This window comes from Puma concolor, chromosome A2, assembly GCF_028749965.1.
Source record: "Puma concolor isolate L17-30 chromosome A2, mPumCon1.1.hap2, whole genome shotgun sequence".
NCBI lineage: Eukaryota > Metazoa > Chordata > Mammalia > Carnivora > Felidae > Puma > Puma concolor.
In genome coordinates, this window is record NC_141668.1 from 5,944,153 (window position 1) to 5,956,613 (window position 12,461).

General features: G+C 45.7%; 2 protein-coding genes across 2 annotated transcripts in view; one reads left to right on the forward strand and one right to left on the reverse strand.

Moving 5' to 3' along the window:
* The window catches only part of WDR86 (WD repeat domain 86), a 31,126-nt gene extending 30,151 nt beyond the window's left edge, over positions 1–975 (forward strand). The window contains exon 6 of the mRNA XM_086686056.1: positions 194–975. Coding sequence (XP_086542182.1) covers positions 194–217 — 24 coding nt within the window. The 3' untranslated portion in view covers positions 218–975. The remainder of the gene's footprint in view (positions 1–193) is intronic.
* The window catches only part of NUB1 (negative regulator of ubiquitin like proteins 1), a 28,971-nt gene that overhangs the window by 6,531 nt on the left and 9,979 nt on the right, over positions 1–12,461 (reverse strand). Inside the window, exons 6-11 of the mRNA XM_086686024.1 lie at positions 11,227–11,409; positions 10,939–11,030; positions 8,964–9,070; positions 3,264–3,450; positions 2,552–2,659; positions 1,576–1,728 (exon numbers count right to left, since the gene is read on the reverse strand). Coding sequence (XP_086542150.1) covers positions 1,576–1,728; positions 2,552–2,659; positions 3,264–3,450; positions 8,964–9,070; positions 10,939–11,030; positions 11,227–11,409 — 830 coding nt within the window. The remainder of the gene's footprint in view (positions 1–1,575; positions 1,729–2,551; positions 2,660–3,263; positions 3,451–8,963; positions 9,071–10,938; positions 11,031–11,226; positions 11,410–12,461) is intronic.

The window sequence follows — 12,461 nt, forward strand, 5'->3', positions numbered from 1 at the left end:
TGTTTTTTATAAACTCTAAAGTATATACAAATGTAAGGAAAGATTATGAGAAATATTTTTCAGTGTCTCATTTTAAAATGCTGGCTTTCCAAATGCTAGTGAAATCTTACAATCAAAATTAACAAATGCAGTCTCAGCCATGCTTGCTTTTCTCCTAGTACTGAACTTGTTTATTTATTCATCTACTTTTAAGCCTTATCCCCAATGTGGGGCTTGAACTCACGACCCTGAGATCAAGAGCTGCACACCCTACCGACCGAGCCAGCCAGGCACCCTAGTACTGAATAAGACTGTGTGAAATGCAAAAACACACAAAACTTAGCTTTTCCAAGTCTCTGCCTTTACCCACTCACTGACTTCTACAGCAAGACCCAACGGACCATGATCAGGAGGGCAGTCGGCAGACCAGCAGACAGAAAGGTAGCTACCAGCTGGGGTCTTAAAAGGTGAACCCAAAACAGCCCTTCAGACTGGCTGCTGTGTAACTGGCCCACGGATCCACTCCCGCTCCAGCACCAGGCAGGCCAGGGACCACACTGGGCTTTCCCGACCAAATACTCTTTTACTGAAAACTAGCATATTAGATATGGTAACATGCCCTCCAGCTCCAAAATCTACTTAATTATTTTTGTTAATGTTTATTTTGAGAGAGAGAGAGAGAGAGAGGGAGAAAGTGGACGATGGGCAGACAGCGGGGGAGGCAGAGAATCCTGAGCAGGCTCTGCACTGACAGATGTGGGGCTCGAACCCACAGACCGTGAGATCATGAGCTGAGCCGAAGTCAAGAGTTGGATGCTGAACCCACTGAGCCATCCAGGTGCCCCCGAAAATCTACTTATTTATAATTGTTCCAAATGATTATAGTTTTGTCCCTTCGCCTTCATAATGTTAATTGCTCCTATGACTTGACTCACGTTTCCAGCTAAGAATGCCATCCCAAACTACAGCTACGGCTCCAAGGGAAAACAAAGCCCCCCTTTATTTTTTTTTTTTTTTAATTTTTTTTTCAACGTTTATTTTTGGGACAGAGAGAGACAGAGCATGAACGGGGGAGGGGCAGAGAGAGAGGGAGACACAGAATCGGAAACAGGCTCCAGGCTCTGAGCCATCAGCCCAGAGCCTGACGCGGGGCTCGAACTCACGGACCGCGAGATCGTGACCTGGCTGAAGTCGGACGCTTAACCGACTGCGCCACCCAGGCGCCCCCAAAGCCCCCCTTTAAACTGGTTTCCGGAATCTACCATGGTAAGCAAAGAGAGAGAAAGAGAGCAAAGACCCGCACAGACAGGCTACCTGGACAACACACTTAGGAGCTACTGCCGCCGCAGCAGAAAATAAAACTGAGGAAACCACGCTGCCTGAAGATGAATTCAATTAAATGAGACAAGTTTCTCCTGTTTCTTCCCAGTCCGAAGTATAAAGAGCTCCTTGTTGTTAATAACTACCATGGAATAATCTTTTTCTCTTCCTTCTAATCCAAGAGCTATAGCGTTTTGGAAACAGGCTTACTATTGCCTCGAGTTTCACACCTACGCAAAGGCGAGCCCCAGTGTCGCCGAGACCACGTTAAGGTACCTCTCTGCGGTTGGTAATGTGGGCAGCCGCGTGGTCCACGTTCCCGTCACATGCCCTCAGGCCAAGCCGGGCCTCCTGGGCAGTAAATCCCAACTGCAACAAATTGTGAACTTTTGATGGATCAATATATAGCTCTTTAAAGAGTTGACGTGCCTGCAGACAAGGAAAAAATACACGAATCATTAACTATAACAACATTAAAGCTGAACACAAGGCTAAAGCCTGAAAGAAATTAGCTTGTACCCTATGTGATTGAGGGCTGTGTCAGATTTTAGATAAAAACTCTTCAACTCTACCTGTCATCAACTAGCTCGAGTACAATACAGATCTCTACAGATCCCTACAGATCCCACGCTGTGCATGTGATGTATCATAATGTAACAGAAGGCAACAGGCCTCTGGAGTATCATGGGAGGGGCCGGTATCCACTATCTCCCCCGTTTATGTAATCAAATCCCCTGAACTGGAGCTGTGCACATGGCATTTCTCACCCCCTCCTGCAACTGGGTGTAGCCAAGGGGTTAAGTCCCGGCCAGGGGCACGTCCAGGGGCACGTAGCAGGAGTGACAGCCCCAACTTCCGGCCCTTCCCGAGGCCGCCCTGGACTCTCTCTCTTGCCCCCTCTGCTGGCTGGAAGGGGACTGACAGGAGCATCCTTGGCTGCCGCACACAGGCTGGCGGAGCTGCTCTACTGACCCCGCCTGCTCACCTCTCCACTGCCAGATGGCAGACAGGCATGGAAACTTCTAGCCAATTACAGCCACTGTCTTGTTGAGGTTTCCTTATCACAGCATCTCACCTACACCCTAACGGATACAAGTACGTTTGTGGTATGTATGAGGCAGAGAACATGGGAGATACATGCATGTCCTTTACGAGTCACAAACTGCTGAGTTTATGAAATACTTAACTTTGGGGGATGAAAAAAAAAAGGTAGGTGAAAACAGTTACCACTTTGGAGTATTCACTTTCTTACCTTGTTGAGATACTCACGAGCCTCTTCACCGTTTCCACTGTGATAATTTCGGATACCTTGAAGCAAGTAAAGTCTTAAAAACAGCACCTTCTCTTTCCCACAGTTCCCCTAAAATTATTGGGGAAGAAAAAAGAATAAAATGGTCTTGTTTCTAATTACAGAGCTGTAATGTTCACCCTTGTAATCCCTTTCATCCCCACAGGGGCAAAACAGCGTAACGAAAACGTTTATTCCTCCTGGAGGGGAAGGAAGTACACAAAAACCCAAACCAGGGAGGTTTTATGCTGCCCTGAGATTTCCAAGCAGAATTCTGCTGACCTGTGGAAATCACCTTAGAAAAATCCTATTCAAATCACAGTTCTTGAGCTGTGACTCACTCGTGGGAACTGTTACCATTCAAAATGTCTATTTTTTTCCTGCATTTAAATCTTCCACGAGACTCTACCGAACACAGTCACCAAGCTCTCTTGGTCGGGGTGACCGTCAGCGGGGGTTTTGTGGCTGGAAAACTGTGTTCCTCTGGCTACACACCGAGCAGCCCACCTTGTAGAACATTTAACCACCCCACCGAAAAAGCGCATAAAACGAGCACCATGCATGCGACCATCAAATCGCCTTTTGGCGGCCATCTCCAACAGGAATATTTAACAGGAATGCAGCTCAAGTTCTAGACATGGGCTCAATGATACATAAACAAAGTACAGTAACATACTTTTATGTGGACCAGCCTCTGATGGTTTTCTCCGTAACAATTTTTGAAGCATTTCTGAGCCAAGTTTAGTTTTTTTTCTGCGTCGTCAAGGCATTCCAGTTGTTCCAAGCGGAAGTAACACCACACTATGTCCAGCTGGAGCACTGCATAGTTATCTACCGTATCCAACAGCTCCCTGCAGCACTCACTGGGTGGGGGGGGGGGGGGGGGGACAGCACACAAAGGGAGCATTAACAACCTTTTCTGAATTTCTGCAAGTCTTTTCCAGGTTTCGCTGTATTTCCAAAGACCGGCTGCTCTAAAGCACAGACCCCTATGTTTGCGAAGGGAGCTGTATTTATAAGCTGAATCCTCCCAATGGGGAAAAAGCAGTTAGGGCTCAGGAATAACGGTCTAATACCATCTGCCCTGGGCATAAACACACGCACAGACTTGCTGTGCCGGGAAAGACGTTCAGCAGGAAGTGGAAATTGGGGTCACCGTGTCAAAACCCGTCAGCAAACATGAGGAGACCATGGTTTAAAGCAAAGGTTTCCAACCCTGACTCCAAATCAGAATCACCTGGAAGTGAGCAATTTTTTCTTTTTTCTTTTTTGTTTTGGTTAATACTGATGCTGAGACTCCATCTACATCAAGTTGTAATAGAAACGTCTGGAGATAGGGCCTGGATGCTGTATGTCGAGTATCTCCCTGGGTGATTCTAACATACAGCCAAAGCTAAGAACCAGTGCTTTAAAGACACACCCAAAAAAAATCACTGCTTACTGGGAACGCCCCAACTGGTGAAAACAAGGTATTCATATGCAATCACAGGCAAGGTGGGAGGAAAAACGATCCAGAAAATGCCAGGCTCCAAAAGCTTACGGATGTGGGGGCCCAGGTACAGGCTAAATGCCACTCTGTAGCTGTCGCAGCAGGGCTAACCCCAGGTCCAGAGAAAGGGAGAAAACAAGACAATGATATGTTGACAAAGATGGACATCAAGATTATTTATTTTAAATGTGATTTTTAGAAATTCATCATGCAAATCCAGACCTGAAATCTGAACCTCCTCGTCGACAAGGAAGGAAAATATTTGGAATCGTGTGTTACACCTAGACAACCTTGGGGGGCGCCTGGGTGGCTCAGTCGGTCAAGCATCCGACTTGGGATCTCACGGTTTGTGAGTTCGAGCCCCACATCAGAATGCTTCGGATTCTATGTCTCCCTCTCTCTTTGCCCCTCCCGCTCACACTCTGTATCTCTCTCTCAAAAATAACATTAAAAACGTTTTTTTTTTAAAAGAGAAAGGTCTTGGCTGTTTGTTTTCACGGGTATTCTATAAAAAAAAATAAGATTGCTCTTGTATCAAACTGCAAAGTCCAAATGCCCTCAAGCTTCCCACCTTGCCCATCAAAATCTGCCTGAAGAAAAAAAGAAAAACCCATGAAATGCGATGGCGGCATTTACCCTGTAAAGCAGGAGTCTCCTAAGTGGAATGTCAGGCCTCGGGGGTGCGCCCAGGACAGTCTACATGCGTATGCAAGAGAAATATGCCAAAGCAGGCTTCTCTCCTCTTTGTGAAGGTTTTGTAACATACGCACCGTATCTTACACACGTGCACGTGCAGCTGCATGGCTGGGCATGGGCACTTTTTTTTTTGTTTTTTTTTTTAACATTTATTATTGAGAGACAGAGAGACACAGAGCGTGAGCAGGGGAGGGGCAGAGAGAGGGGGAGACACAGAATCTGAAGCAGGCTCCACACTCTGAGCCATCAGCACAGAGCCCGACGTGGGGCTTGAACTCGTGAGCCCTGAGATCATGACCTAGGCCCAAGCTGGAGGATCAACCAACTGAGCCACCCAGGCGCCCCCTCTGGGCAGGGGCACTTTCTCAGAATGCCTGCTCAGCCTGAGAACTTGCCTTTGAGGGAAGAGGAAGGATCTTATGTCCAAGGTGATCTTACTTTCTAGACTCCCTCTGTCTCTGTGACAGAAGATTATCCTGCCATCCCTAAGAAAGCAGGGGACATTTTGTCACAGTTTTCAATATCTTGTATGTGTGCACAGGCTCATTCCTGTTTAATAAGCACGAAGGGCAAGGGCAGGAACTGCCTCATTTCAGGTAGGCATAGAAGCCTGTGTACAAGTTCAAGCCCGAACGCAGTACTGTGCAGCATGAAAACAAACACCAGTCTCACAGCTGAGAAATACATTTCATTCTTTTAGTTTTAAAAACAACACTTTCTATTCATAGAGAGGCCTGTAAGAGACCACAAAATCATTGCTTATATGTAGTAATTCTGAGACTCTTAGGCCTGTCATTGAACCTGATTGGATCCCTCAGAAAAAAACAAAATTTTCAAAGCCTTGTATCAAATTGTACCATAGAATATATTTTTATTAATACCGCTTCAGCTTGTGGTTTTAGCGGCTTTCACAATCAGCAGTCAAAAAGTTCTCATGTTAAAAAACATTAATTGAAATACCTAAATGAGCAACGTTTATTTAAATAAAGCCTACTGAGCCTACCTTTAGAAAAATTAAATCCCATTTGGGCTGAAGTCAGTTACTTAACAGAAACTTATTCTGTTTGCCTTATGAGTTCAAAATTTTTATGTAAGATAAAGATACTAGTCTCAAGAAACGTAAGCTAAGCGTACGTATCTCCATTTTCTTTCAGGGAAGGTTGGCTAAGAAGTCTTTTTTATCACTGGCCTTAAGGAACTGGATCACAGTATGCCCTGGTGTAGTTTTTCCATAGTTCTTTTACTTAGGATTCATTATGGTCCTTTTATCTGGGGGGTTACGGGTTTTCATCAAACTGGGAAAATTTGAGGCCTTTTTTTTTTTTTTTTTTTGTCCCAGCTGCCTTTTTCAGGGCCTACAATTATCCACAAATAGGGTCATCTGAGGCTGCTTTATAACTTGTGGATGATGTGCCCCCCCGCCCCCCGCTTTTTTTTTTTTTTTAGTCCTTTCAGCTTCCTGTTGGATCATTTCTGTTGCCTCACCTTTACGTGTACCCATCTTTTCTTCTGTGGGGTCCGATGTACACTTAATCCCACCCGATGCTTTTCACCTCAGACGTGGGGTTTTTCATCTCTGCAATTCCAACGTGGGTCTTCAGTGTGTCTTCCAGGGGTCTATTTAACATGCTCCGTCTGTCCTTTACCTTCCTGAACATATGGAACGCAGTTCTAGTAACCGTCTTAATGTCCCCGCTTACTAATTCTGTCTTCCGAGTCTGTTTCCATTGACTGGGTCTTTCTCCTTAGTGTGGGGTTCTGTTTGCTTGCTTCTTTGCAGGACTGCTAGTTCTTAACTGGCAACTGGATGTTTCTGTATTGCTGGAAGTATTACTGAGCTTTGTCTGAGAGGCAGTTACTTGAAAACCACGTGATCCTTTTAAGGCTTGCTTTTAAGCTTGGTTAGGTGGGACCACAGCAGCCCTTGGAGAGAATTTTGGCCTATTGCTGAGGCAATACCCTTCTGAATTCTGTGCGACGGCCTGTGACCAAAAAGATTCCCACTGTGGCTGGCGGGAACGCAGATTATTCTCGGCCCTCCGAACTCTGAAGACTGTTCTCTGTTCCACTCGGGCGGGGTTTTCCCCTGCCCTGGGTAGTTTCCTCACACGCGTGTCCTGATCGTTACTCAACAGAATACTCCAACGAGACCCGCTGAAGCTCTCTGACATCCTCCCTCAGGCAGAGGCAGCTCTCTCTCCTCTCACATCTTGGCCTCCTTGGATTCCTGGCTTCGACTCCGGCGGGACCAGGAGGCTGCATCTGGGTTTCTCCTCCCTGCACTGCAGTCTAGAGATGCTCTGGGCAGCCAGCTGAAACAATCACAGGGCTCCCCTAGTCTGTTCCTCCACCTTAGCGACCGCTGTCCTGTACTGCCCAGAAACTCGAGTTTTCAGACACCTGGCCCAAATTTTCAGTTGTTTTCGGTGACAGGGTAAGTCCAGTCACTGTGACTCCATCATGGCCCAAAGCAGAACTCTCACTTGTAGTTTTAAACAGGGGAAGAAACTACTCGTGGTCGTACTACCTACCATCCCTCCAGATGTAGAACAGAGAGCTGGGACGGGACTTTTGGCCACCGTGAAGGTGGGAAATCATCACGTGGGAAAGGAAACAACACACGCACATCCCTGACGTGTGTCAGCGCTCGTCTCTACCAAGAGGAAGCACTCGCACCCAACGTATGCCAATAAGGTAGCCCAAATAGAGCTTCAGAGGCACAAAAAGTGTCATTCTCTGCTGAGGCACTGGCACTTGTTCCTGGATTAGAATACGTATTGCTTACTGAACACGTTAACGTACTGTGAACTGGAGATACGGTTATTTTTATTCAGGGGTTCCTGGAGACCCGAAAATCATTTCAAGGATTTATCTGGGATAAAAAGATGAAGAAAGGCTCATGCAGACAAATCAAGGTCAACCACGTCTTGGTAACTGCTGAAGCTGGATTAAGAGTGTATAGGAATTCACTATACTAATCTTTATGTGTACTTGAAATTTTCCTAACCAAAAGTTACAAACAATTATGGAAGGAAACGAGAAACCGTATCTGAGTTTGAGGGACCTAACTTACCGCCTGCACCGTGTCTAGTCGAAGAAAATGAAACCAGCATAGAAGCAGAGACCAGCAGAGTAAGAAAACCCAAAAGGCACCAAGCCCTCGTTCTAGTTATTTTCAGATTCGCCTCCTTCTCCCAAATATTCGAAACAACAAATCCCCTTTCTTAAGTCAGTTTAAATTGGGATTTGTTCACTTAAAGCCCGAGGGTGCTAGTACGTTTGGCAAACCGTAAACATCTGTATTGATTTTCTTGACGTGTACGACACATCTTGGGGGAATTCGTCAAAATGGGGGAAGAAATTACCCGAATGTTGTTAACTTTGGACCATTCTTAAATCTCAAGTCTAATTTTCAAATGTTTCTTCTTTCAGGATTATAGTCTCTCAGTGCCTTTTGCCATTAAGAGGAATTAGGAATCCTTGGGAAACGGCTGCTTCCTGGCCTGGGGCAGGGAATGGGCAGGAGGCGTCTGGAACACCAGAGACCAAGACCGCTGGGATCAGGTCAAAAACATGAAAGACAGCCAGGACCCACTTGCTGGCCAAAGACGGTCAATTTAAAGCACTGAGGTTTGAAATACATCGAATGTGTTAAAGTCCATGAGTTCACACGTATTTTAAAAAAAAAAAAAAAAAAAAGAAAGAAAAAGAAAACCCAATTCACTGCCGATATCCCCTTTGGAGAAGTCTAGGGAAGCCGCTCATTTATTCTGAAAACAAGAAAACAAGAGGGAAGAACCGAGCTTTTTATTCTTTCTGTACAAACTGTACCTGACTGTAACCCAATTAGCTGATGAGGAAAAATATTTCTTCCCAGGAAAATCCCGGCAGTAAATGCAGGAGGTATCAGTGTTTTGCAGCCCCTGATAAAACAACAGATTTGGGGAATGATCATCAACATCCACACCAAAACCACGAGGGGAAAAGCTGATGGGGCCTGCGTGATGGATGGGGCAGGCTACCGATGCATCACAAAACCCAGACCTATGTCCCGCATGCTTGCCGTAAGGACAGTAAGTGCGTATGTCTATAAAATTCTTCACAGGGAAGACCTTCCTTAAAACCGGAAGACCTTCCTTAACTGGGAAATCTTCCTTATAACTGGTATTCACCAAATACAAAAGCGCCTACCAGAAATATTTGTCAGCATCCAACAGACATGGCAAGGCTATTCCATATTCTTTTCTTTTCAGGAAAGCTCTGCCCTTCTCATGATATCCCATAGCTAACATAAGGGCCTAGAAAAAAATACGGATTTAAAAAAAAACATCACTTTAAACTATAATAAAACAAATTCTATTAAAAGCACAGTATGTCTAAAGAAATCAAATAAAGATTAAAAAAAACAATGACAACAAGATCACAACTGAATCTAAAAGCCGAAATTAAGAAAAATATAATCAATGCTTTCATTTCATCAAAATGCTGAGATCAAGCACTCAATTCAATGTGACTGATACGGTCACAGCCAGCACCTGCCCCCTTTGTTTCCAGCAGTTTATTTTAGTACCTGGTGACTTAGATGGATTTCTAGTACTCTCGAAGACTGAACACATAAAGAAGTAACCAGAGATGCTTGTTTGTATCCTTTTTAGAAAACATATTCATTTCACTTTCTAGTCTTGACAAAGTTTTTTCTGAACTGTCAACTCTAATATTTCTAAAAAAAGTTTTCTTTATTTTTTATTATTTTTTTTACATATTTATTTATTTGGGGGAGAGCACAAGCAGGGGAAGGGCGGAGAGAGGGGGATGGAGGATCTGAATGAAGTAGGTAGGCTCTGAGCTGACAGGCTGACAGCAGAGAGCCCCCATGTGGGGCTCGAACTCCTGAATCGTGAGATTGAGACCTAAACTGAAGTCAGATGCTCAGCTGACTGAGACACCCAGGTGCCCCTCTAAAACAATTTTTAAAAGGCAATCCAGGGGCGCCTGCCTGGTTTGGTTAGTAGAGCATGTGACTCTTGGTCTTGGGGTCATGAGTTCCTACCCCATGCTGGGAATAGAGCTTACTTTAAAAAAAAAAAAAAAAAGTAATGCAGAAAATGCTTTAAGTTCATCGATATTTAGATTTGAGTTTATAATTCAGTCTTGTAAATGTTTTCGGAAAAGATCTGGATATCGTCATTTAATATAAGAGAGCTGTGGCGAATAATCACCAACATTTAAAAACAAACACCGATCAACCCACTGATGGCTACAAAGTCCTCTTCTTAAAACGTGACTTTAATCCTTCACTTTCAAGGGAGTAATTCATATCGTGAGACCTACACAAACTTGTCTTTTAAAGACGGAAAAATTAGGGGGCGCCTGGGTGGCTCAGTCGGCTAAGCTCCAACTTTGGCCCAGGCCACGATCTCACGGTTGGTGACACACAGCCCCGCATCGGCCTGTGAGCTGACGGATCCCGTCTCCCTCTGTCTTCCTCTCTCTCTCTGTCCCTCCCTTGCTTGTGCTTCCTCTCAAACATAAATAAGCATTAAAAAAAAATAAAGACAAAAATTAAAATGGACTTGGCCCACCGTCATTCTAGCTCTTCTTTCTAAGAAGGTCCTGGACTCTAGCTCTCTCATCTCGGGGTCGCAGCTGTAGAACGCTGCCATAAAAGACCAGCTTGGGTATGTTCCAGGAGACAACCACCTTCTGCCTATTCCAAGCTAGCGAACACGGAAAGGGGGACTGGGGGACTGGCGTGAGATGGCAGAATCGCCTGTCAGACTCTTCCCAAGTTACAGAGCCCCCACCCCAGCCCCCCCCCCCCGATCCATCCCTTGGGGGACATGGCTCTCTAGTGAAAACACCACATCAAAGCTACCACTGCCCCGGGAAGCCACTTATGCTGAAGGCAGTGCGTCACATTACTCAGGAATGTTCCAAGTCACCGCCGCGGGACAGTGCAATCATGCTGTCCCGTTCCACTGCACTGAAAATCACAGGGTGAGTCCGCTGTACCCAGGTGCTCACCATATGGTGACATCCCGTTTATATGCTCAACCAGAAAGCTATTTCTAATCCTTTCTAATAGTCCAAGATAAAAGAACTAGCAAACCACTTCTGTTCTGGACAGCCAATCAAAGCGCGAGCCACAAATTTCTATAGTCCTTACTTTTCTTTCTGAAGGGGGAATTCTGATGGATCTGCCCGTCTGGTTAGCTATGTCTAAGTACGGCGTGGTTTCTGGATCCACCACCATCTCAGCTGCAACAAAGCCGAAAGGAACCCCGTTAGTTCGACGCTAAAAAGCAGTGATGGGGACACTGAACTACTAGACCGTGGGGCACAAGAGCCCATAAGAACGGTGAGCCCCCTGCCCCTCCCCGCCCTCCCCCCCAGGTCTGATCTGCCACCGCCTGTAAGACCCTGAGTGAGATAAAGAGCCCAGAGTGCTGTGTACCTCTCTCCGCCAAGATCTCCAGGCCTCTCTTGGTCCTCTGGATTCTTTTTTCTTTTAGTTCGGCTTCATTTTGCTCTTCTTCTTCAACCTGGAAGTTTTTCCTCACATCCTCTTCAGACTGTTTCAGTTCAAGCACCATTGCTTTCACGTTGTGCGTCACTCCTTGTTCTTCAAGAGTTTTCCCTGCACAAATCGGAAATGCTCATTACGAAAAGAGCCACTGAAGCTGGAAAGCGGTCTATTCTCCGTGTCCCTACGTGAGCTCTTAAACCTGCCGGAGTACTTGCGAGCCACTGCGCGACGGACTTGGTGACAGCACGTGTAATTCAGCTGCTGCTAGGCAGGGGGTAAAAGCAACTGGTGAAGTTTCCTCCCCTGTAGCTGGACGAACCACACACCGGGTTCGCAGCAACGGGCGAGAAGCCCCGGTGCAGTGGGGCACAGCGGGAGATCTATGGTGGCGGTTGAAAGCAAACCTCCTGGGTTCTATCCCTTTATAGCTCTGTGACCCTGAGTAAAGTGCGTATTTCCTAGGACCCAGGTTCTGCACACATAAAATGGAAATAAAGCTACTGGCAGAGGGACGTCTGGGTGGCTCAGTCAGTTAAGCATCCGACTCTGGGTTTCAGCTCAGGTCATAATCTCGCGAGTTCGAGCCCCACGTCGGGTTCCACACTGGCAGCGCAGGGCCTGCTTGGGATTCTCGGTCTCCCTCCCGTTTGCGTGCGCTCTCTGTCTCTCTCTCTCTCAAAATAAATAAACGCGGGAAAAAAAGTGGCAGAAATCAATGAACCAGAATAAAAGAGCTTATTAAACTAATCAAAACCTGGTTCCATGAAAAAGTAATCAAATACACAAACCTAATAAAAACTAAGTCAAAGATGCAAATGGACCACCATCAAAATGAAGAATAAACACACATACATACAGATTTTAAAAGAATGAAATATTATGAACTATAAACATACAAATTGGAATGTTTTTCTGGAAAACTCCAGTTGGATTTTTTTCTTGAGAAACTCGGCAACCATTCTAATGTAGAAAAATAAAGATACACCAATGGCCAAGTCACCTTAATAAAAAAGAGCCAAGGGGGACCTGGGTGGCTCAGTCCAACTTCAGCTCAGGTCATGATCTCACAGTTCATGGGTTCGAGCCCCACATCAGGCTGTCAGCACAGAGCCTGCTTTGGATCCTCTGTACCCCCCCCTCTCTGCCCCTCCCTGCTGGTTCTT